The following is a 24,564-nucleotide window of genomic DNA, read 5'->3' as shown; positions in this document are numbered from 1 at the left end:
GAATCTGAGTGGGTAAAGAAGAGGAAGTTGAGAAAATTCACAAAGGGAGCATACATACATATGCACAGTAAGCCACACTATGTAAACTATAGAAAGGGAGCAAGAAATAGTAAACAAACAAATAAAAGGAATGAGAGGAAATATAGCTAAATCTAGTTTACGTCAACCTCCTTTTCATATCCTCACTTCCATCATGTTCATATATTGCTTCATACATTGCCCCTTATTCTTTAGCCTTCTCGCCTCTCTCTTTTTCAGGATCTCAGTGCTATCTAGCCTCACCCTTCTGGGTCTTCCTCTCCACCCATCCATTTGTTCTTCATCCTCATTGTACCTGCTGCAGAGAGGAATCAATGTGACTCTGTTGCGAATTACAACCCTGCCAAACAAAATTGCCATAGCAATCCAGCAGCACAAACTGTGGGAAACCCAGATGGACAAGGAAGGTCACACTGATTCTTATTCTTATTCATTTTTGACAGCTTCCATCTCTGAAACAGAAAAAAACCCAAGGTTCTGAACTGCTTCCTGAAAGCAGGGATTGAACTCAAGGAGAGAGACACCCACTCCAGTTGCTGCACCTTAGATAAAACTGATCTTTCTCCAAAGGATGTCTCTTGCCTCAGTAACCACCAGAACAAGCCCAAGTGGAGATAATTAACATAATCACCTGATGAAGTTTTGGTTTTTCTCAAGTCAAATTTACTCTTGCCAGTTGTTCACTGATGCATTCAGCCTGGCTTTTAAACAGCACAGTGGGCACAGCGCATGGCTGGCAGAGGATTTGCAGAAAATCAAGCTGGAGAAACAGGCTCACCTCTCAGGGTTTTTCCTCTGAGTTGATTCCAGAAGGGAAGAAGCTCCTTTTGGGTGGATGGAACTGCCCCCAGAAGCAGTGATTGTGTGGTGGCAGTGGTTCTTCAGTTGTCCCCACCAGTGACAACATCAGAGTTTCAATCAATAGTAATGGATGTGGCAGTGTAGATGGAGGAAAAAGCAGCAAAACCCCCAGAGGCAATACTAGGATGACCCAGCTGCTCTAGCATCTCTATGCCACTGACCCTTATCCACTTCTGAGAGGCAATTGGCACAGTTTGATTGTCTTGCTGGTCTCCTTAGCCTTAGCCTCTATTGCCACATGGGCTGTGTGGCAATAGAGATACTAGAAACTCTCTGCTAGACTGTACTCTACAGGTGGTTCTAGTAGATGGTATTGCCAGGTGCAGATAGGGCTGTGGAGCTGAGCAGGGTGAAAGTAAGGCAGAAGTACCAACCACACTAGTGGCCAGCAGTGAAACATCTCATCTGAAAGAAGAAATGTCAGCTCATCCGTATATAGAATAGACAGGCCTAAGGCACACCTCTGCTGGTCTATACAGTAAACAGGACCTTACCTCATAGAACAATGGCCATGAGATCCCTATATACAGTATAAAGGTTATTAGAACTTGGTCTGGAGTGACTCACCTGGAATGACAACTTGTAGTACTTTGGCACCATTAATCTTTGTAAGATAGGAGATTAATTATGATGGTCCACCCCAGACACCTGATGGTCTGTCACCTGCAGATTAAACCCACGACCAACCTGTCTCCTTCAAGGAATTAGATGGGGGTGTATGGTTGGATTTGAGAGGTGATAAATGCTTCTTTGAGGAAGCGGGTTGTCCTTTCTGCCTTGAAAGAGGCAGTTGTGCATTTTCCCGAAAAGCCAATCTCTTGATTCAAATATGTTGGATACCATCAGCCCAATCTCCATGAAAGAAAAGTTTTGGAGAAGGTGATGGGACTGCAGGTGTAAAGAATCCTGGATGAAGTGAATTATCTAGATTCCTTTCACTCGGGTTTCAGATCCAGGAAAGGGATGGAAACTGAATTAGTCATTCTTGTGGATGGCCTCTGACCTGGAGGCCTCCTGGTCTTACTGAATTTCTTGGCCACATTCAGTACCATTAACCTTGGTCTCCTTCTGGGCTGCCTGCAAGGATGGGAAGTGAGGGCTATTTTTTCAGTGGTTCTGTTCTTACTTGAGAAGTTGGTTCTGGCTGATGATAGTTAAGGATGAGCAATCAACCCCCTGGCCATTCCTATATGAATGGCCAGAGAGCTCAGTTCTTTTCTCCATATTCTTTAAATCTCCAGGTCATTTGTCAGTTTCAGGTGAGATACCATGGGTATGCAGAAGATATCCATTTACATATTTCCTTTCCACTCTGGACCGGAAATAGAGGGGATATTCTTATGCAATGTTAATAGGAGGGACTGGGTGGAACAAAACAAGTTGAACTTGGATCTTAGCAAGATGGGGTTACTGTTTGTCCAGAATTCATCAGATTTGAAAGCAGCCTCTATGTTGACTCTATACTGGATTGCACTCCACCTGACAGAGCACGCCCATAATTTGAGGGTTTGCCTGGATTCATAGGTTCTACCATATCAGCATGTGAAGACCATGACTGAGGTGGTTTTTCCCAGTTTCCATTTTTGGAATGGAAGGCCTTGGCAATAGTCAGTTATGCCTTCATTACCTTGAGATTGGGTTACTGCTACATATTCCACTTGGAGATGCTTTTGAAGGCTATCTGGAAAATTCAGCTAGTACAGAATAGGACATCCTGCATGCTGGTGGGAGAGCCACTGCAGCATTTTTTATGTATATTGCAGGCCCTGAATTTGTTGCCATTGCCAGGCTGCTCCCTGGCAAGGTAGAGCTGAATCCAATTAGGCAGTCATACCAGAATCCAGGAACTTCCAATAAATAATTTATTGTAGAAAAGCTAAGAGCCCATTACAAAAGAATTCCAGCAACTGCCGAGTATCCAAATGTGAGTTCTGTTTATAATAATCAATGCTCACGTTACTTGGATCTTTGTCTCTTAACTGCTCTATGTAAAGGGCTAGAAGCTCTTTTCTTTTGGGCAGGAGATATAGTTCCCATCTGTTCCTTGTTTTGGTCATGGCCTGATATAGTTGCCTACTTATGACCGCAGGAGACCTTTCACAACCGTATGTTCCTAAGTTCAAAGGGCTGTTTTTGATGTACAAGCCTATATGGCTTGAATTTATGTTACTTGTGCAACCATCTTCTCCAAACAGAATCTGCCCACTCCGGCCCAGGAACCAATGCTTTGAGTCCCTTCCCCTTTGGATATTAGAAGCTTTTTTCTCTGCTGGCCCTGTCACTGGAATATTCCACCCCGTTAGGTCTGGGGGGCCCATATATTTTCAGAGTTTAGGAAAGTGTGAAGGTGTTAATATTTTGTCAAATTTTGGAGCTTGAGGTGATTGTCATGTTGTTACTTTTTAATAATGCTTGCTTTTTCATAGATTGTTTTTATGACTTTGATATTTTTTATGTAAGCTGCCCAAAGTTTATGAAATTGGGGAGGATATTAGTTATGTAATAAGTAAGTAAGTAAATACATCTGTTTTGTGATTTGAACTTCATCATTTTTTCTATATGACTAAGCTACCTCAATGGCACTGGTCACTCACTTCTGTATTCGGGGCACATTCATTAAGCACTCATTCCTTCTTTCTTCACAACACACACTTCTTAGGTGTTCCCATTGCATTCATCTTAATGTTATCTTTCTCTTGACATACACAAATTTCAGTTCCATATAACTAAGTGGGCAGAAGCACACTTTTATACTCAAACAATTTTCATCTTTCAACAAACATTCATTCCCACACATACTGCTTTCTACCTGCAGTTGCACATCTTACAATATCTGCATCCTTTCTTCCATTTTAATAAACAATGTATCAAGATATACATATACAAATTCATCTACTGTATTTGCCCTAGGGTGTTTTTTTTTTTTTTTTTTACATTCACTCCATTTTCTTCAACAATCAAAACCACCTCGGTATTTGATACATTATTTTTAAGATCCATGTTCCTTGTTGTCTTATACAATCTAAAATTTGCTGCAAATCATTTGAGTTCTTAGCCATCATCTGCATGCAAAGGTACTGTACATTCACGTCTCTGTCTCCACAAGCACTCTTTATACAGTTATCCATAAATATATTACATAACCAAGGGGGAATCACTCATCCTTGTCTTATCCCCTGCTCAGTGTTGAACTATTTGCTTCATTTCCAACATATACCAGTCTAATCACATTCAGCAAACAAACTTCACACTCAGACAGAACATTACTTAATCCAACACTATCCACTATATCATATATTTTCTCTAAATCAGCAAGCATATAATAAGCGTTCTCATAATAATTTCTCACATTTTTCAATGACCTGCTGAGAAGCAAAAATCTGGTCTGCACATCCCCTGTCCAGCAGAAAGCCACACTGCACTTTCCAAATTTTGCTCCATGTTGCCTCTTGTACCCCTTCAGTCAGAATTTTGCCAAACACCTTGCCAGGCACACTTAACACATTAACTTCCCTGTAGTTTTTTGCAATCCCACTCTGACTACTTTCTATTTGTCTATGGGAATAATAACGGCATTATTTCAAGCCAGGTACAAGTGTAGTTTTCACACACGTTAAAAAAAATTGCTGTTTACCAAACCACATCTATATTTTATTATTTCTCCTGTTGCACTGTCTGTACTTGCACCTCACAATTTTTCAGCATTCTCCAGAATTTTATTTACATCAAGATTACTCTGCAGGTTTTGCTGGCCTTTTTAATATTAACTATTCCTTGCTCTTTTTAAATTACATTCTATGCAGCTATCTTCTGTCTATACACATTATACTGTATCTTTCATCCCAATTTTTGGAGCAATGACCTTTTATATGTATTTTTCTCATTCACAGCTTTTTTCCTCATTATTCTACCAAGCATCCTTTTTCATATTTCCCATCAACATAATACCTCACACGTTTGTGACACTCTGTAACAGATTTCTTTTTCACTCTGTTCCAAGCAGATTTGTCATCCTATTTCCATTCATTCTGATGGGAGTTTCATCTATTGACTAATACTTTTTCATGTACTTTCTCTTGCAATCATTCTACTTTCACTCTAGTTTCTTCCACTTCTTTCCTTGTCCATTTCCCTGCAATTCCCTCTTGATGGTACCAAAAAATAGTCTGCCCCAGAACCAGACTATATATTTATATCCTTGATTCTCTCAGTTTTTCATCATGAACCAATAGATCATTCATTGAGATTTATATTAATTCCTTTGCCACATGTATAGGCTTAAGCTTAAAGTATATATTTTAAACAAGCAGACCTTTTTCTGTGGAAATGCTTATCAGTCACTATTCTAATTCATTCTTGGGTCTTCAAATGGCCCATTACATTTTTCAGTATTCTTTTGTCTGTTCCCAGCCATCTATTTATGCCACCTTACAGAATATTTTTTCCCTGAATTACATGCGATTAGAATTTTGCACATTTTTCTCCAACAATCATGTCTAGTTCTTCACCATCACCATTCATTGGAGCATAATATGCAACTATTACCAATCTATGGACTCCTAGCTACTTATGCACCCACAACAATCTACAGCACACCAATTTATAATTTTGACATACACTGTTGTTCTTTCATTAAATGAAAGAACAACAGTGTATGTCAAAATTATAAATTGGTGTGTTGTAGATTGTTGTGGGTGCATAAGTAGCTAGGAATCGCTTCTCTCTCTGTTTTCATCAGCTTCACAAGATCAGGCCACATTCATTCAGATATACTATTTTCTTCCCATTTTTTAATTTCACAGATACAGAGTTTTGTTTCATTTGTTAATTCATCTATTTTTTTACTTCTCTCACATTCCAAATTGCAATCTTCTACATGCCATTATTATCACCAGATGGGCCCATAGATGTTGACCTTTGGTTCCTGTCATGGATCAAAACAAAGGTGTGCACCAACTTACCAGCTTAGTTGTACTTTCCCTGCTGATGGTAAGGGAAGTACCATTCACTTCTGGCACATTTTGGTCAATATCCCACAACCAGAGTCCAATTTTACTCCGAACGTGCTCATGCTATTCTATAAAAGTTAGAATCTCTAATTTAGAGTATACTTTGCAAGCCAACATACTGTTGCCCACATCCTACCAACTCAGAGGTATATGCAGTGTACTGGCACATTCTCAGGACAGGAAGCATTAAAGTTTAATGTTAAACTTATACTAAAATATTAATAGTATATGCCTCATTATGCCTTTCTTTAGAAGTATTTGCCACTGTGTTCCATGGAGCACAATGCTAGGTAAATGTACATAGGTCATTTTTATTGTGTTTGGCAATAAGCCATTCATATTTTTACTTATTGTTTAAATCAGCTTTCAAAACATAATATTGCTGTGCATTTTAAATGTATACTTTAGAAGGGAACAAAATGTCACATTAATGTATTAGAGATGCTACATATTGAAATGTTCTGGAACAGCCCACTCCAACTGAGTGATCTCCAGATGTGTGGATTTCAGTTCCCCAAAATCCCAGCCAGCATCTCTGTTTCTGAGATTCTGGAAATGTAAATACCCATATGTAAAAGGGATCCATGTTAGGAAAGGCTGTTCTAAAACAGATTTTGTATTGTACTTAGCTAGCTAAGTAAAGGTGGCCCATAACAAGTTTGTGGAATAATTAAAAATATTTATCCATTGCTGTGCACTAGAACTGTATTTCTGAGGATGGGGTATTAATATCATGTTGGTCTGGACTAGATCATTGACTAGACTAATACAGACCTACATACCAAGCAGTTATAATCTACTATCCTTCCTTAAGTTTTAAAATCCATTATTAAGACCTTTTGTAGTTTTACTGGGTTTGATAATACTGATGGGGGTGGGGGAGGATGGTGGGTATAAAACATCAAGTGTCTCCCTCTGTATGTTTTCTAAATGACTATCAATTTAATGAAGAATGGAAATAAAGGAAATAAATCTGTTTCTCCAAAACCCTTAACAATTGTCAAACGATTCATGGAAAGGGTTAAAAGAACAGTAATTCCTGTTGAATTTGCAAAGTGCAGCAGTTACTTTATGTGGCAGGCTAGTACAAAAATGATTACTTGCCCTTCATCTTTGACTTTATCATAACTTACCTACATCTTGATGGTTCAAAATGGGAAAGTTCTGTCAATTGTAATGGGCACAAGACAAAGGGTAGCTCCTTATCTTTTTAGGCAGATACATAACAATTAAAACCTTCATTCAGACTATATATAAAAATGCTCTATAGTAAAATGAACAGGTCTGGACACACCATTAAACTATAATTTAAAATTATGCTTAGAAGGCCAACATTGGTTCATTCGTTCTGCCCCCCTTCTTCTCTCCAGCTCACACGACTGCTTTGAAGGCTGACTCTGGGGGTCTGCACATACATGCAGCTGTTTTGCTTTGCTGGATGTCCCAGAGTGATCGAATGGCAAATGCTTGGTCTTTGGGACAATGCAGTGGGCTGGATCAGATACTACTTAGGGCTCCCTATATTATTCTGTGGTCAGACAAGTTCCCCTGAAATAGTAACATTCAAACTTTAGGGTCTACTGTGTATGAACCTGTACACTGCAGAGGATCGAGGGTCCTGCTCTAAGGCACACATTTTATGTCCTTAAATCTCGTTTTTCAAGAGAATAAACTAGGAACAGATAACTTGCACTTCATTGTAGCTTCCTGCTGACCAGCCTTCTCTGTCCTTTCTTGGACTGAAAGCATACTAGTCAATGGTCGCATGCCATAGAAAGACTTGTTAGGAATGAGCAAATTGCATTTTCATCATATTGCTTCTCTTACCAACCACAATTTCTGTTAGGCTATGCTGTATAGGAAATAGAAGAGCTATATTCTTTTAATGTTCAGGCTTCCCAAAGTAGGCACCTTTTACAAGCAATGTTTTGCACAGGCAAATGCATGCTTGTGCCTTTCTCTAATATATGCACCTTGAAGCAGGGACATATTCGGTTAATTCTTTGATGGGAGACCACCAGGGTTATAGACCAGACATGGAATAATAAAAAAAAATGTCCTGGAAGAAGACTCTTACAAATCACTTCCATATTATTGCCAAGAAAACTATAGAAACATACCCATGTAAATCTCTCAGTTCACAGGAGTTACCTTTATGTGTATTTTCCCCAAAGCCTGTACATAAAAGTTATAAGGTTACGAGTTTTGAATTATGAATTTCATCAGAAAATTTTGAGGAATGAAGATCTTGGCATACATATATTCAGGTTTTTTCTATAGACTTGTGAAGTCCAAAATGGACATATTTAAACAAATTTCTTAATTCAAATTTCTTATTCATTAAGCTTTATGATACATCCACTATGCATAGTATTATAGTCAACTAATGTTGGAGCAAGTTTTATTACTGCTGCTAGCTTGGCTTTTTTAGAGTTAACTATGCTGGGAACAGATTGATGTGCCTTCTCCTGATTTTGTTCTCACACGGTTCCTCTTCAGCTTCCCACCTTTTTTCTTGCAGATTCTTAAATAAAGCCATGTTCTGAATGGGAACATAAATCCTCTAAGTGATTCTGGGGACTCTTTGGAACCAAATGCATATGTCAGCCATGCAATGCATACATTTACTAGCAATGAGATTTCTGAGCTCCAGGTGGTTCCCAAGCTTTGTGGATTTCAAAGGAGGCAAGATGTGTCTGTTTTACTATGAATCTTTCAGTAGAAGAAAGGGAAACAAATATGTCAAGCATGCACTATTGTTTCTCTGGAAGTTCTGAACAAAATCTCAAGCCAAGAATTCTTCTACTGTTCTTGACTTGAAGTAGCAGCTTTGATCTCTTGAGTGTAATTGTCATAGATCAGCACTGATGCATAAGTCCTGGAAAATCTTTGGAAGCCAGACTGTTTACTACAAAAGTTGAAAGAAATCACATTGGCCTTGCCAAAGAGGAAATATGGGATGGTTAATTAATAGTACAAAATACACAGTGACTAGTAATGTAAGGATGTTGGTAAGACTCTTAACATTCTTAGGTGAAGGAAGAGAGACATAATTCTGATTTATTCAAATTCTGCTCTCTGAATAACATTGCAACCAAATACAAATAGCCCCAAATAAGGGTAGTGCATTAAACCTCATCTCCTCCATCCATGTAAACACAACATTAATACTGAAGAAATAATAAAAAAAATAAAATATCCAGTGTTGGGTTGCACGTCTAGATGTTAATGTTCCTTGTTCAAGATTCTCATCCATACTTACTTCCACATACAATAATGGGAGTGAATTGAATTTATTCACCTCCAAGCAAAGACCATCAAGATTTTCTCATTCTTTTCTCCCCCATCAATACATCATTTCATTTTGTTTTTTAGTTTAACAACACTTGACTGAATTAGTTTCCCAAAGTCTGTACTTCTGTGGTTCAGTCCTCCTGCTTAGTGACGATGTCCACTTACACCAAATGTATGTGCAGTGGAAGAGCTATTGGACTGATTTTCCCCAATCACCTGAGTTTATTAACTAATTAAATATTAATCCTTCCTTCCCAATACTTTAGATTCCAATTTGACCTGTGTTGCAAAGAAATATTTTGAAAAAAAAACCCTATAAAGTGGAAGCAAAATTGAACGTGATGGGTATCTTCTCAGGTCAGTAAAAGCACAGATCTTCTTGGGGGAATGGCTAGATATGGGGATACATATGAGGTGTGAAAGGATGCAATTTGGGTTTTTTAAAAAAAGGATATGAACGGAGCAGGTGACAGTGGTGGGGAGTTGGAGAAGAGTCCATCTTGCAGCATAAGAGCAATGACTGAGTGATGTCACAGAAGTGCATACACAATGCTGTGAATATTCAGAATATAATATATCACAAGTCCCATTGGTTGGATATAATTCCCATTCATCTGACAGGGGAAATCTGGTTCAGCTTGCTTTAAAGAGTTCTCTGTGGCTAGACAAAAGCTGTTTGACATAGGCAAATTCCTTTAATAAGGAGAAGTAGGGGCTGGTTTTGTTCATTTAATTCACAGGATAGTAATCTGAAGATCTTCCTTTACATTTCTTTTTTTAAAAAAACTGGAATTATTAAATAGTAACATGAAAGCCTATATTCCAAAGAAGATCTGTGTGCAATTTTAAGAATAAAGATCTGCTTTACACAGTTACTGCCACCCTGTGTGCTGCCAACAGATGTGGGTAACGCTGTCCCCCCCACCCCATATATTTTGTATCCACCTCTTGGTCAATCAAGCCAAAGTTTTGTGGGTGGTGGATGAGTGGTGCTTTTGAGCAACGTCCAGAGACATCTTGTTCCAAATCTCTACTGTTAGAACTGTTTGATGTGATTTAAAAACAAAACCAAACCAAAAACAACCAAAGGTGTCCCACAATTAAGAATGGGGTCCACACACATGAAACGGCTCCTCTTTTCAGTTTGCTTTCCACTAAGAGTCTGGTGGTGCTAGCTGTTGTTCTCAGCCGTGAGATATTTCAGTGCGGCAAAGCCATAGCGGCGTGACATATCCTGCTGGAACTCTTCTTTGAGGGTCTTGAGACAAATACGGTACTGCTTGTTGGAACGGAATTTGGTGATGTCGAAGCTGGGCGCGTGTGGCATGTGGATCATGTAGGCATTGGGGAGCACTGTGAATTCATATTCCTGAGGAAGACAGTCACAGTAAGAGTGAGCATGAAGGCCAATGTCTTGTAATTCTTTTCGTTCTTTCCCCCCTCCTCCATAGTCTTAAGTATTGCAAAAATTGGAAAACAGTAGGTATTAATGCAGCACTGGCTCCTACAAAACATGGTCTGCAAATAAAAATCCTTTCTCAATTTCAGTGTAAATATCTCCCCCCCCCACTTTTCCTTTGTTGACTTGAATCAAGTTTAACATTGCATCTGCTTAGGGCTAGCCATGTTTGCTAAGCAGGAGTATAGTTAGATTTTGTAACCCCCATATGAGAAGGAACTTGGTCGGTATTCACCCATGTTTGCTGCTCTTTCTAAATCATGGCTAAGACCGGCAAAAGAAGGAAGTGGAGAATTTGTGTCAGAGAGGGAAGAGAGGACACTTAAACATGGTTTAAGCCACCTTTGGAACAGTTACATTTTGCAAGGCAAATAGAAATCTAATAAGTGAGCACTCTTATGGTGAAATTTCACAGGACATGTAAAGAAAACTGAGTTCTGTTAAAGTTATTTGCTTAGAATAGAACCAGCACAGCTATCAACTACATTAAATGCATAAAGCATTGAATCTTGGGATTTATCATCTGAAAGTCTGCCTGCATCTGCTATGGAGCTGCAATCCAGAACTGCCTAAGCAACTCTCAAGAAGCTTTTCTTTACAGAGAGATGAAACTCCATATTAATCACTCTGCATTTATTGCAGGATTCTGGCAAAAATGAAAGCCTTTGATTAGCAACCCTTCAGTTTCTGAATGACACACTGGTGATACAGATATACGTTCCATATATTAACAGTCAACGTTAGATCCAGCTCCTAGCTGGGCTAAGAGAATTTTGCAGCTTTGTTTTGCCTTCTGCCTAAAAGTAGTGATCTTTTACTGACATCAAAGCCTTCCTCTGCTGCCCTTTCATCCTTCCTCAATTATGCTGCTATTCCAATTTTGCCAGGAGCAGTTGTTTCTCTTCACTGCTTACATATTTTTATGGTAAAAATAGAGCCCACTGAGGTATTGTTACTATGATAAATTTGGGAAGTAAAAGAAGAAGAAAAAAATGCCAAACCACGGATGTGCCCATCAAGTCACCATGAGTTGAGCTTGACTCAAGAATGTATTTATCCTTTAACTGCAGGTGCACAATTCTACGGACTACAATCAGGGGCATTTTCGCAACCTTGTTAATTTGATGCCCTTTTCACTGGAGGTGCCAGGGACTGAAACTGGGACCTCTTCCATGTAAAGCAGGAGCTCTCCTACGGAGCTATTTTTTACTCCATCACATCCCATCAAATCATCCTAGAGCAGTATCCTTTATTCCAATAAATGTATTGATTCTAACTGAACTAGGAACAAGTAACCCAAAAGCTAGTGCAGAGATTCTTGCAGAGCTAATCCCATGGGGCCCACTGCTCTCCCTTTCTATACTTAGATGGATTTTTTAAAAAATACTTTGAAGGAAGAAAAGGTAACACCTCTTAAGAACATGCAATGGCTATGACTATTTCATTTGTATCTGTAAACTGTGCTATTCCTCTCTGAAAGAACTTTGCATTTAAAACTCTTGGGTTTGCATGTCTCCCTCTCTCCCTTATCAATGTTGCCCATCCATCCATCCATCCATCCATCCATCCATCCATCCATCCATTCAAAAATTAAAATTCCTATTCCATTATAAGAAGTTTCTTCAGTGTAATTTGTTGAGTAACATGATTTTTTCAAAACTGTCCATAACCTTTTGACCATTTAATTATGTGTTTGACTTATATCCTATTTTTTCTACAGGAACTCATGGTGGTATACATGCAAATCTTCCTTCATTTTATTTCCACAACATCTTTGAGAGTTTGGCTGGGCTAAGGGAAAATGTTTGGCTCAAAAACATCCAATTAATTTCCATGGTTGAAGATGGAACTGAACCTTGGTCTCCCCAATCCTAGTTTATAATCTTGACAACTACAGCATACTGGCTCTCCATGAAGGAAACTCTCTAATGTAGAGCAAGAGGTTGCTAATTGACACAGGTCTGCTCTACCTCAAAGGGTTGACAAGTTACGTTTTTCTGTGGAATATTGAAAAGTTCTGGTCGAGGCCATCAAGACCAGCCCAAAGAGGGTCAAAGAGGGAATCCAAATTAACACATTCTTTCAAATTTTCCAGGGATAGATGTCTGTAGCTCTCTGTTTTTTCCTTTCCTTCAGTATCCTAGAAAACAGTTCATCTGGCCCTGGAGATATAAACTCATTCAAAGTAGATATTCCCTGATACAGATATTTTTAATTATTCTCAAGCCTTAACTTTGCTGCTTTGTTCTACTTTTCAGTATTGCCTGGTGGAACCCATTGACTCTTCTTAGAAAGGACAGAAGCCTCATCAGCACTTCCTGCTTACTCTGGGGCCAGGATGGCCAGCTAGCCAACTCTTGAGGACAGGAATGCACAATCATCCTTAACCTCTATCCACCTTTTCTTGTTCTGCATTAAAGTTAGTATTTCAAACTTGTGCTGGGATGGGCAGTGGTGTGCAGTCTACCTGTAGTCCTTCATTTTATTATAAGCAAATGTCTTTACTCCAATTGGCTACTGTGCACTGTCACAGAATGCCCTTTGCGGGGTGGGGAGGGGGGGCTGGTAAAAGGCTGGTCTTTTTTTCTATAAACAGGTTCACTAGTGGACCAGTGAAACAGTAGTCTCCCTCTCTCCCTTATCAATGTTGCAAGAGTTCTGCCACTTTCCCCTTCTAGCCCAAGTGACAGGAAGAAAGCAAAACTGGCATGTTTTCCTCCTTTTTCTTTCAATGGTCCACTAGTGGACATATCAGATGGTAGATGTCAAATATGAGTGGAGGCTCCTGCAAAAGGAATATCAATTGAAACCACATGTCTTTCAGTCTCTTCCATGGAAAGGAAAGTGACTGATGCTTGCTTTCCCAGCACAGATGGCAGGGGTAAAAAAGCAGGGGAATCTACCAAGTGGGGGTTGTGATAACTGTCATCTGCATAGGATGACTGGCCAGCATTCTTGTCAAATCTGAACATGATTTCTGAAGCTGTCTTCATTTAAAGCTGGTTTCAGCACAGGAGCCAAGCTGCTTCAGACTGCTGTGTGAAAGAGTCCAGAGGCAATATAGGAACTGAGCAGCTTTGTCCTCCTTTCATCATCTGTTAACATTTTGCCATTTTTATTGACCAGCTGGTATAGTGATACTTTTTCTTTCATTTTGAACAAAGCTGAAGAAACCTGTTTTATGTCCTTAGCATCCTTTGCCAACCTCAACTCATTCTGTGCTTTAGCCTTTTTGACACCATATGTACAAAGACTTTGTTATGAATCCTCCTATTGCCCTCCTGAGAAAAGTTTGCCTCGTTTAAAGCAATAAATGCTCCTTGAAAGGTAATCCAAAGTGTGAGCTGTATCTTTCCACCTGTTCTGGGAAACTGTTTTGTGAGGAGAGATGCAAAGAGGCAATTTTAGGGCAGATCTGCTAATTTAAGAGGCCAGTTGCAAATTCAAAGGTGCTGGTTAGCAGCACAGCATACAGTTTAATTGTCCCCAGTCCTTTGGCAAATGATTACTGGATGGGGAAATGATTCTACTGGGTGTTATTTGGCACAAAAACAATTTTTTTTTTCATGAGACATTGTATTTTTTATGGTCTTTCACACTTGTCTCTTGGAATTAATTTGGAAGACCAAATGTTCACGCCATTACAGAGTGACTCTGGGCGGTTTACAGTAATACAATTATATAATTATTATACAATTATACTACATCTATTACCCTAGGACTAGAAAGAATAGGCTGGTTGGCTGTGCTAGCTAGGAGTTATGGGAGCTGATGGTTAGGAAATCTGTTCTATCCTGTTTCCTGTTAACAATATCAATCAGTTAAATTTTCAGATGCAAAGTGTACAACTCTTCCTTGTTAGTGAATCCTGACAAGAGGATACCCCCATATTTATGATGCAACGAGAAACAAACCTTTCTATAGCATCCTACACAAGCAATACCTTTTATATTAAAAAACATTGGGGAAACAAAATTGTTGCAACTAAAATCTCTATTCCTCACCTGTGCATCCAATTCCATAATGTGTGCAACTTTATTCCAACCAAATCCAACAAACCTTCGGTCATATTCTGGACAATCCTGCCTTACCACAACATATGGCTCAAAATCTGCTTCCCATTCAACTCGATATGGTGTGGTGGCTGTTCGCCACTTGGCAAAGTTGGTTGGTGCATGCCCTTTTGTCCATACATGATACCTGGAAAAGATATGGTTTGGAGGAATCATTGACAGGAGTAAAGCTTGGAAACAACCCACAGTGAGATCTGTGAGAGTACAGTTTGGTTCACTTCTTTTTGACAAGGTTTGATTCACTTCTCTTCCCTTTCACTTCTTGGTTTGGTTTACTTGACAAGGAGTTTTGTTCTCTTCTTCTTGACAACACTGCTGATACAAAAGCAGAAGAGGTTCCTGCACATGCATAGCACATGAAGAAAATATCTTCCAACTTTTGTATGGACCTCAAACCAGTGCAAACGAACAAATTTGGCCATGTGACTTTGGTCTTAGAAACAAAGGCAGTGTGCCGGTTTAGGATGCAGCTTTGAGAACCTCAAAGATGTCAAAGCCTTAGTGGACATTACCACCAGGGCTTCCATTGACGTTTGGAAAACATTTGAAAATTGATATTTTCTATAATTACAGATTGATAACCTAAGGAAAGAAATCATGACTGATGAAGAAACAGTAACTACAGCAGTTCTGGACTGTGACATTTAATTGCTAAGATTGTAAAAAATGGCACTTCGGGAAGATGTTGACATGCAGATAAATGCTTTGAAAATGAGCTCAGCCGCTATTCCCAATGATAATGGCTTTTTCTTTTTAATTCAGTAGTTTGTTTTCAAGGCATGCCGAATTCTGTGGAGGTGCTTCTGTCATCATGGCAGAAATTTAGATCAATACAGGCATTAAATAAAAGCCTAGACAAATGATATCAGTGCCATCACAGCTATCATTTTGTTGCCATGTGCCATCTACACAATTCCATCTAGGCAATCAATTCAATTTACAGGAAAGGATCCTTTTATATTTTGTTAATCTTATCCATGTCACTGCCAGGTCTATCCAAGCACAGTTACTGCCTATCCCATTAAGACAATGATCAATACTTTTCTCTTGTGTTTATGCTTGCTGTGCCATTCCAGAAATCATTGATATGGGTTACTGCCACACATCTATTGATTAAACCAGGACACCATTACGTAACCCATTCATATATTACACCATGTTCAGATATTTACTTTAAAACTGGTACAGTGAGACAGACTTGGAAATTGTATCTAGATTTAATTTAAACATCCAAGTTCACCATGAAAATCCTGTAAAAGTTGGACTTGAAATTTTGGTCTGACTTAACTTTGGAATTTAAGGGATATTATTCAAAGTCTACGGATATGCTGACAGAAAAAGCAAGTGTGGGAAAAGGAAATGTTTTTGTTCTGTTTCTGCCCCAGGAAAATGAGAACCTTGCTTTGCATTGATATCTAGGAAGAATCAGCTTTCTATTAAATGTATGATGGAGCAGATAGACTACAATCTCTCTCCTATAAAATGTAAACGACACTCCTTCACAAGATTATATTTATGAATTGGCTGCTTCAGTGATACTGCAAATTCTTGATTTTAGCTGCCAAGAGTCTGTTGAATTTGGGCAGGGTAAAACTGTAATTAATAAATACATTTCAAGAATAGTTATTGTTATATGCTAATAACTTTTACTGAAATCAGAAGATAAAGAGAAAGCTTATGTTTATTCTTTATTTGGGATGTTTATTATTACCTTGGGGTACAAGAAGAGATTGTAAGAAGAATAGGCCTACTGGATAAGGCCGAGGACCATCTTAGTCCAGTTGTTTGTGTCTTACAGTGGCCAACAGGTTGTCTCTGAGGTGCTCACAAATAGGAGATGGAGACATTTCCTTTTCCCACCGTTGTTCCACTACAATTAGCATTTGGAAGCATGTTGGGTTCAGTGTGAAGGTAACTACATCTTCACGGCTAATGGCCCTTGATAATATGAGTAGATATCTGGACAGAAAATGAGAATGCATGCCTGCTAGGATTCTGTAGAATCCTTGAGAGGGTGAAATGCCCAAATATAGTCCTACAAGGAATCTGGGGAGGCTTCATTAACCTATCAATATATTATTTGTGGCCTGTTCTGGCAGTATATAACTTTCTGTTCTCCCACGTTCTTCAGCACAGAGCTACAATTAAGAAACAAAATAAATGGTCTGTTATATATATCCTAACCCATCTTAATATCTTCCAGGTGTTCTCTAGAATCACTATAGCACCATCCATTCAGTCAAATCTTTCTCCTAAAGTGAACCATAAAAAAGATGAATAAAAATAAGTTAAAAAGAGAACAGCCACTTTTTTGTTGTTGTTTTATTTTGGCACAGTATAATTGCATTCAAATTTGTTGACATGGACATGTCATTGGTCAATACACATTGGTGCAATACGGAAGATTTTCCTTGGGTAAGAGACTGTATAACGTGACCCTCTAAAATTCCCTGAATAATCAGAACAAGTAATTGCATGATAAACACTGTATTTGGAAGTATCTCAAGTAGACTAGATTTAGAACAGCAGCAATTAGCATAGTCTGAAACCTTAGTGGAGCAAAGTTGGATAGTTTAATTTATCTCTACAGTAAGGGAAATGGCCAGATCTTTAATATAAAACTCTTGAGAAAAATCTAGAATGAAGCCATCCATTATTCTCTATTACAAAGCTCTTATACTCAAAATATCCAGGCCACCACAAAATTTGCTGGAAGGGGAATAAAAGGAAGACATTTATAACGGAGAACTAATTTATATGTCTCAGATGCCCCAAAGGGAGAAAAGATAACCATTTTCGAAAACAGGTGACCCCCCCCCCCAAAAAAAAAGTTTGAAATGCTACAGGCATGATCAGCAATCACTGTCATAAAGCTCCATTACTTTGGCCTTCAATAGTTACTAACAACTTATTAAACCACCCTGAAAACAGAGGCAGAAATTGTTGGTTGGTGGACATAGGCTGTAAGAAGATTGGAGCAATCAGATGGACGGAGAATGGTGTGTGAAAACTAGCTGTGCAGAGTGATACTGATCATTCAGAAGCCCAGTCCTCTTTTGTAATAACTTATTCTTTACAGGAAAAAAGAAAAGGAAAAGGAAAAAGGAAAAAAACAAAACCCCCAGTGGGAAAATAAATGCCAGGCCTGTGGAAAATTTGATTGATGATGAAGCAGAAAACTGAAGTGAACATTTACATGATCTTATTTTCCAGTAGATTTTTTTTTTAACTATGGAAGGAACAGTTCTTTTCCTAATTAATAAGTCTTTGCAGTTACTTGCAGTTTACAAACCAATACTGGTAGATTTTGTTTTCGGGGGGGGGGGGGGGTTAGGTTCTTTCTTTTTAAACAAACATATCATCTCTGCTTTTTTCCACTGTTCAATTTGGCACATTGCATGTTTGCAGGAGACAAGATTGAATGGGAGCAATTCATCAAGTGCTAACACCAAGCAATCGGAGCAGGAGGCCTCAAAAGAATCCTACCATTCAGAATGAATATTTCAGACAGCAGTTTTGTTAGATAGATCCCATGCAATGTTATCCTAAAACAAGGGGCATGTGGTATTGCAGGGACATAGCAAGAACAGATTGCCATTTTGATAGGATCTCAAGCACATGGGTTCCAAACATGTTTGCTACCAAAGGACTGGTTGCAAAGAGCAAAAATGTAGCTAATGTTTACTAGCTCATTTTTATGAATGTGGACAATTGGGTGGATATGGAAGAACAAGCAGAAACAAAACATGCACACAATAGAGTTGCTGAATTCAGGGATGGGACATTCAGGATTCAGGAGACACTATTTTTAAATGGGATTATATTCCTCCTTAAGGATCAGCTTTATAGTCTGGGGTTCCTCATGGGTCCAGCAGAGATTTATATGTTGATAAACTCAAGGATTATTATAATGACCTCTTAGTGGACAGACCATGAAGACTGTTTAGAAATTGGAGCTGGCTGAGAATGCAGTCTGGCTGCATGGTTCTGAAAGTTTCCATATAACATTCATATAAACCATAGAATCAATTTGGTTAGTGTCTAAAATTCTCAGTCTTAATCTTTTCAAATTAAACCTCCAGAGAACCTCCTAAACCTCAAGGAAACAGTGTAAATGGATGGCTCATTTTAAGTAATAATGGAGAGAGTGAGAACATGTTTGTAACAAAGGTTTAGAATGTTTTAAATGTACAGTTGTGTGTGCCTTCTTTCATACTCAACTGCTTAAAATAGAGAGGGAGCAAAATTTTTAAATGGGTTAAATAAAATACATGCAATACCTGAATGTGAAGAGTGTTCCCATGTCCAACATAGATAACAGCTCTGCTTTTGACTTTGGAAAAGAGAGGCGATAGCGGAGAGTTTCAAAAGCAGGTACAATTAGAGCTTTTCTTGTATTGGCTAAGTCCAGTTGGCCAACAGATTTCCTGGAAAAGAAGGAGAAAATAAAATCAACCAAATGTTAGCTTTCTCGAGGGAAGTAACAATACAACTGAAATATACTATATATACCACAGAGAATGCTATATTTTGTTACCATTACATTTTAAATTCTCATTTACACTGAAAGCCGTTTTGGATGCATTAATAATTGTCACAAACAGAAAGCACAATTGACAGATACTTCTAGTTAGAGCTACAATGGAAATTTCTACCTTCCTTGATAAGAAGAAAACACATTCTGTTCTGCAGTAAATAACATTCACGCATTCACAAAGCACTGCTTCAGGTGTGAAAAATGAGATTATTATTTTTTCTGCTTGAATTTTTAAAAGCTCATCATTCATATGTTTATTTCCCCAATCTAGTATTCAGATGTGTTTGCCTATAAGAATTATCAGCCAGGCTTTGGCCATGTTGGCTATGAAACATGGGAGTTGTGGTCTAACTTATCTCAAGAGCACCCCTTCGTTCAAGATCTCAAGCAGCAATGTGAAAATGAAGTAAGATTCACTTTTACATCTCCTGCGCAATATTTTTCTAAATAAATTTTAAACTTTAGATTTTTGTAATAGCTTCCAATGAATAGTTTCCTCTCAGGTATCTTTCTGTGGCTGTTTTATAAATGAGGTAACTCTTCACAAACTTTTCTGAAAATTATTTGAAGCATCTGCATCAAATTTCTTTTTCACTGTGTAAAGGTTACTGAATTTTATCAGCCTCCCATTATAAGTTTTGGATACTTTTTCTCTGTTTCTTTTTTTTTTCCTCCCCCTTCCATCAATTCTAATTGACCCAGGCAACTGCTTCTAAATAGAAAATTCTTTTACAACCCACCTCCTCCAGCTGCCAAGATTATTCAATGTTCGTGACACTCTTAACAATTCCACCCCCAGCTTTAAGTGGTACCTTCTTCTGTTGATTCGGCACAGAACTTGGTGTGACCGACAAGGTAGTAAAGCAAGAAGGAGGAGTACTGAAGTCATTTACGTCTCATTAAGTGCAGTTGGGCTCAGCCAGTTAATGTGCTTTCATACGAGTCTCATCTGCAGATCATCATTTCAAGTTTCTCAGCTGTCATAACAGACTTCCAGGATTTTATTTTGCTCACTGGAAATAGGAGTCAAAATAAGATCCCACACAGTTAGAAGAATGATCCCTTGAATGATCATTACAAGGAGAGGGCCATAGGTCGCTGGTAGAGCAAATGTGTTAATGCAGAAAGTACCGGGTTTTATCTAGTTAGGAGTGGAAAAACACTGACATTAGAATGAATAATTGCTGTCAATTCTATAGACTAGTGTTTCTTAAAGTGTGGTCCGAGGATCCTAGGGGTCCCCCAAGACCCTCTCAGGGGTTCACGAAATCAAAGTTATTTGCCAGCCTATGCTGAAAAATAATACAATATTAAAATCCCATCAAACAATTGTGAGATGTGGTAGTAGCAGCAAATGCATCAATTTTAATTTTTAATACGGTAAATATTGATAAATATAACCTTTACAAACAAAAGGGATCCTGAGAGAAAAAAGTTTAAAAAACATTGTTATAGATGATATTGGGCTAAGTGGACCAATGGTCTGACTCCATACTGACACAGATTCCTATATTCCTTATACTGTAACACCTTTGTTCTCTAGGGCAGTGTTCCTCAACCTTGGAACTTGAAGATGTGTGGACTCCCACTCCCAGAATGCTGGCTGGGGAATTCTGGGAGTTGAAGTCCACACATCTTCAAGTTCCCGAGGTTGAGGAACACTGCTCTAGGGCACTTTTGGAAAATATCCAACAGCTGTTCATAAACCAAAGTGAAAATATTACTGGTCCAAGTGTAGGTTGGAATGTTGAAGCTTAAATGTTACAGTATAGACTGTTAAGTCAAACTAGTAAATCCATACCAATACTACACTCAGTTAGAAGCACTTCCTATTAGTATTTTCCCTATTACATTTCTCTTGTCTGCATACCATTTTAATGCTGCATGGCTAAATCAATCAAATGGAAAACATAAGTACTGTCTCGTTCTAGTCACTAAAGGGACTAGACCCATTTTTGAAAACAAAAGTTCTATCTTAAAACTCAGATATAAAATGCCCACTTCTGCACTGCTGGAAAAATATCTCTATTACCCCAAAAAAGGACAAAAAAGAGATAGATTTGCATATGATAATTTATATATACTGATGCACAGTTGGGGAAAAAATCTATTTCATTCCAAGGGGAAGGGTTAATTAATCTGTGTCCTTGCTTCATCTGCTGTTTAACTGCTCACTGTTGATGGGCAACTAACTTCTTTGTCTCCCTTGCTATGATTCTTTAATTTGAAACTAGATTTGGACTGGCACTCCCTCAAATGTAGAATGTCTTTGAAGAAACAACTGCCCTCTTATGTTGTTTGAAATAGAGGTGTGTCCTCTACAATATAGGATACATGTTCAGACTTACATACATATTCATCACTCCATTCACTTACAATTATAAGGAACATTATGCAAAGCACAGAAAAGAAGGAAAAAATGGAAAGCAAAAGACATGGGATATGAAAAAAGGAAAGGAAATAATGCTAAATCCAGTTTGTGTCAACACCATTCACTATACTGTCCATATCTGCTTATCCCTAAAAACCATCTTTGCTTTCACCAAGCCCATATGCTGCTTCATAATTGCCTTTTACTCTTTAAACTATTTCTCTCTCTCTTTTTGAGCATCTCGTCAACTTCATCCAACCACAACTATCTGAGTCTTCCCTTTCCACTTAACCCACTCAGTCTTTCTTCATATATTGACTTTGTAATTTGATCTTCACTCTTTCTATATGAGCAAACCACCCCAACATATCCATTGTGTACTGGTCACTCACTTTTATATTCAGTCTACATTCATTCAGTACCCATTTATTCTTGACCCTATCTCTTCGTGCTTTACCATACACATTTAAGTACCTGACTACCTGATTCAAATTACTTTCTTGTTTTTCCTGACATACCACCGCTCATTTTTAAATAACAAAGTGGGCAGAAGCACACTCTTATAACTAGCTATTTTTACTTCTCTTGAGAGATATTTATTCTGTACAGTGGACCACATGCTACCAACAACCTTTCTATAAGTCTCTTCGTGTCTTAAAATATCTCCATCCTTTCCCCCACTTTCAGTAAACCATCTACTAATGTACACAAATTCATCTACCTGTTTTAGCTTTTTACCATTTATGTAATGCCTTACAATAATTCACTCAATTTCCCTGTTAAATGCAATTATGTTGGTTTTCAATATATTAATTTTCAGAACCTTAATCCTCATTCTTCAATCTATCCAACATTCTCTGCAAATCATCTGAGTTCTCATCCAACAACACAGCATCATTTGCATACAAAACTACATGTACGTTCATGTTCCTGACACACCTCTCTCATCACAAGCATTCCTTATACTTTTATACATAAATACATTAAAGAACCAAAAATCAAACATCCTTTTTTTATTCCCTGCTCATTTTTATTTATTTATAGTCCCAGATCATTGTTGAACCATTCATTAAGAATTACATTTACTTATGCATACTTTACGTGTGTCACAAAGCTCTTATTGCAATCAGCAACCAACTTTTAAGTCCATTTCCATGCAAAGCACTCTGTAATTCAAGCCTATTCACTTTATCATACACTTTCTCTAAATCTATATATTTCTTTTCAATTTTTTAAATTAAAAACAGGTCAACTATTCATATTGCTAAGTCTGATTAAATGTAGACATTTCAAAAACTGACTCAATTTTTGATTCAGTATTTTTAATTTATTTTTGTTATATGCTGTAGAAAGCTTTAACAGCATATAACACAACTTCCAAACAATCTTCAGACCCACCAGAAAAGTACAAGAAGTGCCAAAATCAGCAAAAGACAAAAGGGATCCCCTCACCGCCACAGGAGTATACCGCATACCATGCAGTTGCGGGCAAGTATACATCGGGACCACAAAACGCAGCATCCATACCAGGATAAAAGAACATGAAAGGCACTGCAGATTACAGCAACCAGAAAAATCTGCAGTAGCTGAACATGCTCTCAAGCACACTGGACACAAAATCCTATTTGAAAACACAGAGATACTGGACAACACCAACAGCCACTATACCAGGCTATACCAGGAAGCCATTGAGATTCACAAACACCAGCACAGTTTCAATAAAAAAGAGGAGAGTCTAAAAATCAACAAAACCTGGCTACCAATCCTGAAAAAATACAGCCTGCAAAAGGTCAACGAACTCAGCTCAACCACCAGGACATGTGAACAGTTCACACAATGAACTTGCTAATCACCCCCAGCAGCCCCTCGTTAACAATTCAATAGAAGAAAAAACCCTGCCTAATCCCCAGGAAGATACACACAGATGTGACACCAAAACAAGCAGCCACTCAGTAACTCAACCCCCCCACACCCCCAATCCCCCCTCCCCCCCCAGATCTCTATAAATACCCACAAAAGGGTCACAACACCCTGGGCACAGAGAGAACTGCTCCTGTCTGTGCTCCTGCACTCTGAAGATGCTGGTCACAGGTGCTGGCGAAACGTTAGGAAACAAAACTTCAAGAACACAGCCACACAGCCCGGAAGACCCACACCAGCCATTGTAGAAAGCTTTGTTCAGCAGTTGTCAAAAAAAGTGTTTAATATGGGCCAAGTTATAAATCTGGCTATATCCTAGAAGGCTGTTTATTTATTTCTAATACAATGCCTAAGAAGATTAGTACTAGGTTAGTACATAAATATCTGCTTTCAGTACCACATCCTCCTCCGGACTGTAGTTTATTTCTTCCCTCCCTCCAAAAGTCTATAAGCATTTTCAAAACATGTTTTAAGATGAACATTGAGAAGTGTTGGTTGATTTTAACTATATATAACTCGATCAAAATGCATACTTTTCAGAACCACAGAAACTGAAATGATATTTTTTGTTTTTGAATTAAAAAATTGCAGTGAAGTTCTCTGATCAAAAATGCATACTAAAATGATACATTGGGGAAAATTGAGAGACAAGAAAAAGCCCCACTAAAATGTTGGCAAATGTAAATGTATTAAATGCATAAAATGTTTATGTGGACATTTGTTAAAAATTGTTTTGGAAACAACTTTTCCTTGAAAATACTTGGATTTCATCAGAAAATGAAATAGGCATATTCATTTAGTTCTAAATTTTAATAATCTTTTAATACAATATTGCAAATTAGTAAGATCGCCAATAATGAACAAGATGACTGAGTCAGAAGAAGTATGTGGAGCATTTATTCAGGATCATGATGTTACTCAAATAATTCCTCACTTCAGAGGAGCTGGAAGATCAAGTCCAGGAGAAACTACAGCTCATATAAAGAGCAAGCTGGGCCAAA

General features: G+C 38.2%; 1 protein-coding gene across 2 annotated transcripts in view; it reads right to left on the bottom strand.

Moving 5' to 3' along the window:
* Positions 1-9,874: 9,874 nt before the first annotated feature.
* The window catches only part of LARGE1 (LARGE xylosyl- and glucuronyltransferase 1), a 356,507-nt gene continuing 341,817 nt past the window's right edge, over positions 9,875-24,564 (bottom strand). For both annotated transcript variants that reach the window (XM_088141083.1, XM_088141084.1), the window contains 3 exons: positions 19,016-19,162; positions 14,667-14,862; positions 9,875-10,572 (listed from right to left, as the gene is read on the bottom strand). In XM_088141083.1, the coding sequence (XP_087997209.1) occupies positions 10,375-10,572; positions 14,667-14,862; positions 19,016-19,162 (541 nt within the window). In that variant the 3' untranslated portion in view covers positions 9,875-10,374. The remainder of the gene's footprint in view (positions 10,573-14,666; positions 14,863-19,015; positions 19,163-24,564) is intronic.

This window comes from Python bivittatus, unplaced genomic scaffold, assembly GCF_059951505.1.
Source record: "Python bivittatus isolate LINGU-HERP-01145 unplaced genomic scaffold, Pbiv_v1 ctg000330_np1212, whole genome shotgun sequence".
Classification (NCBI taxonomy): Eukaryota; Metazoa; Chordata; class Lepidosauria; order Squamata; family Pythonidae; genus Python; species Python bivittatus.
This window is presented reverse-complemented; position numbering and strand designations above follow the sequence as displayed.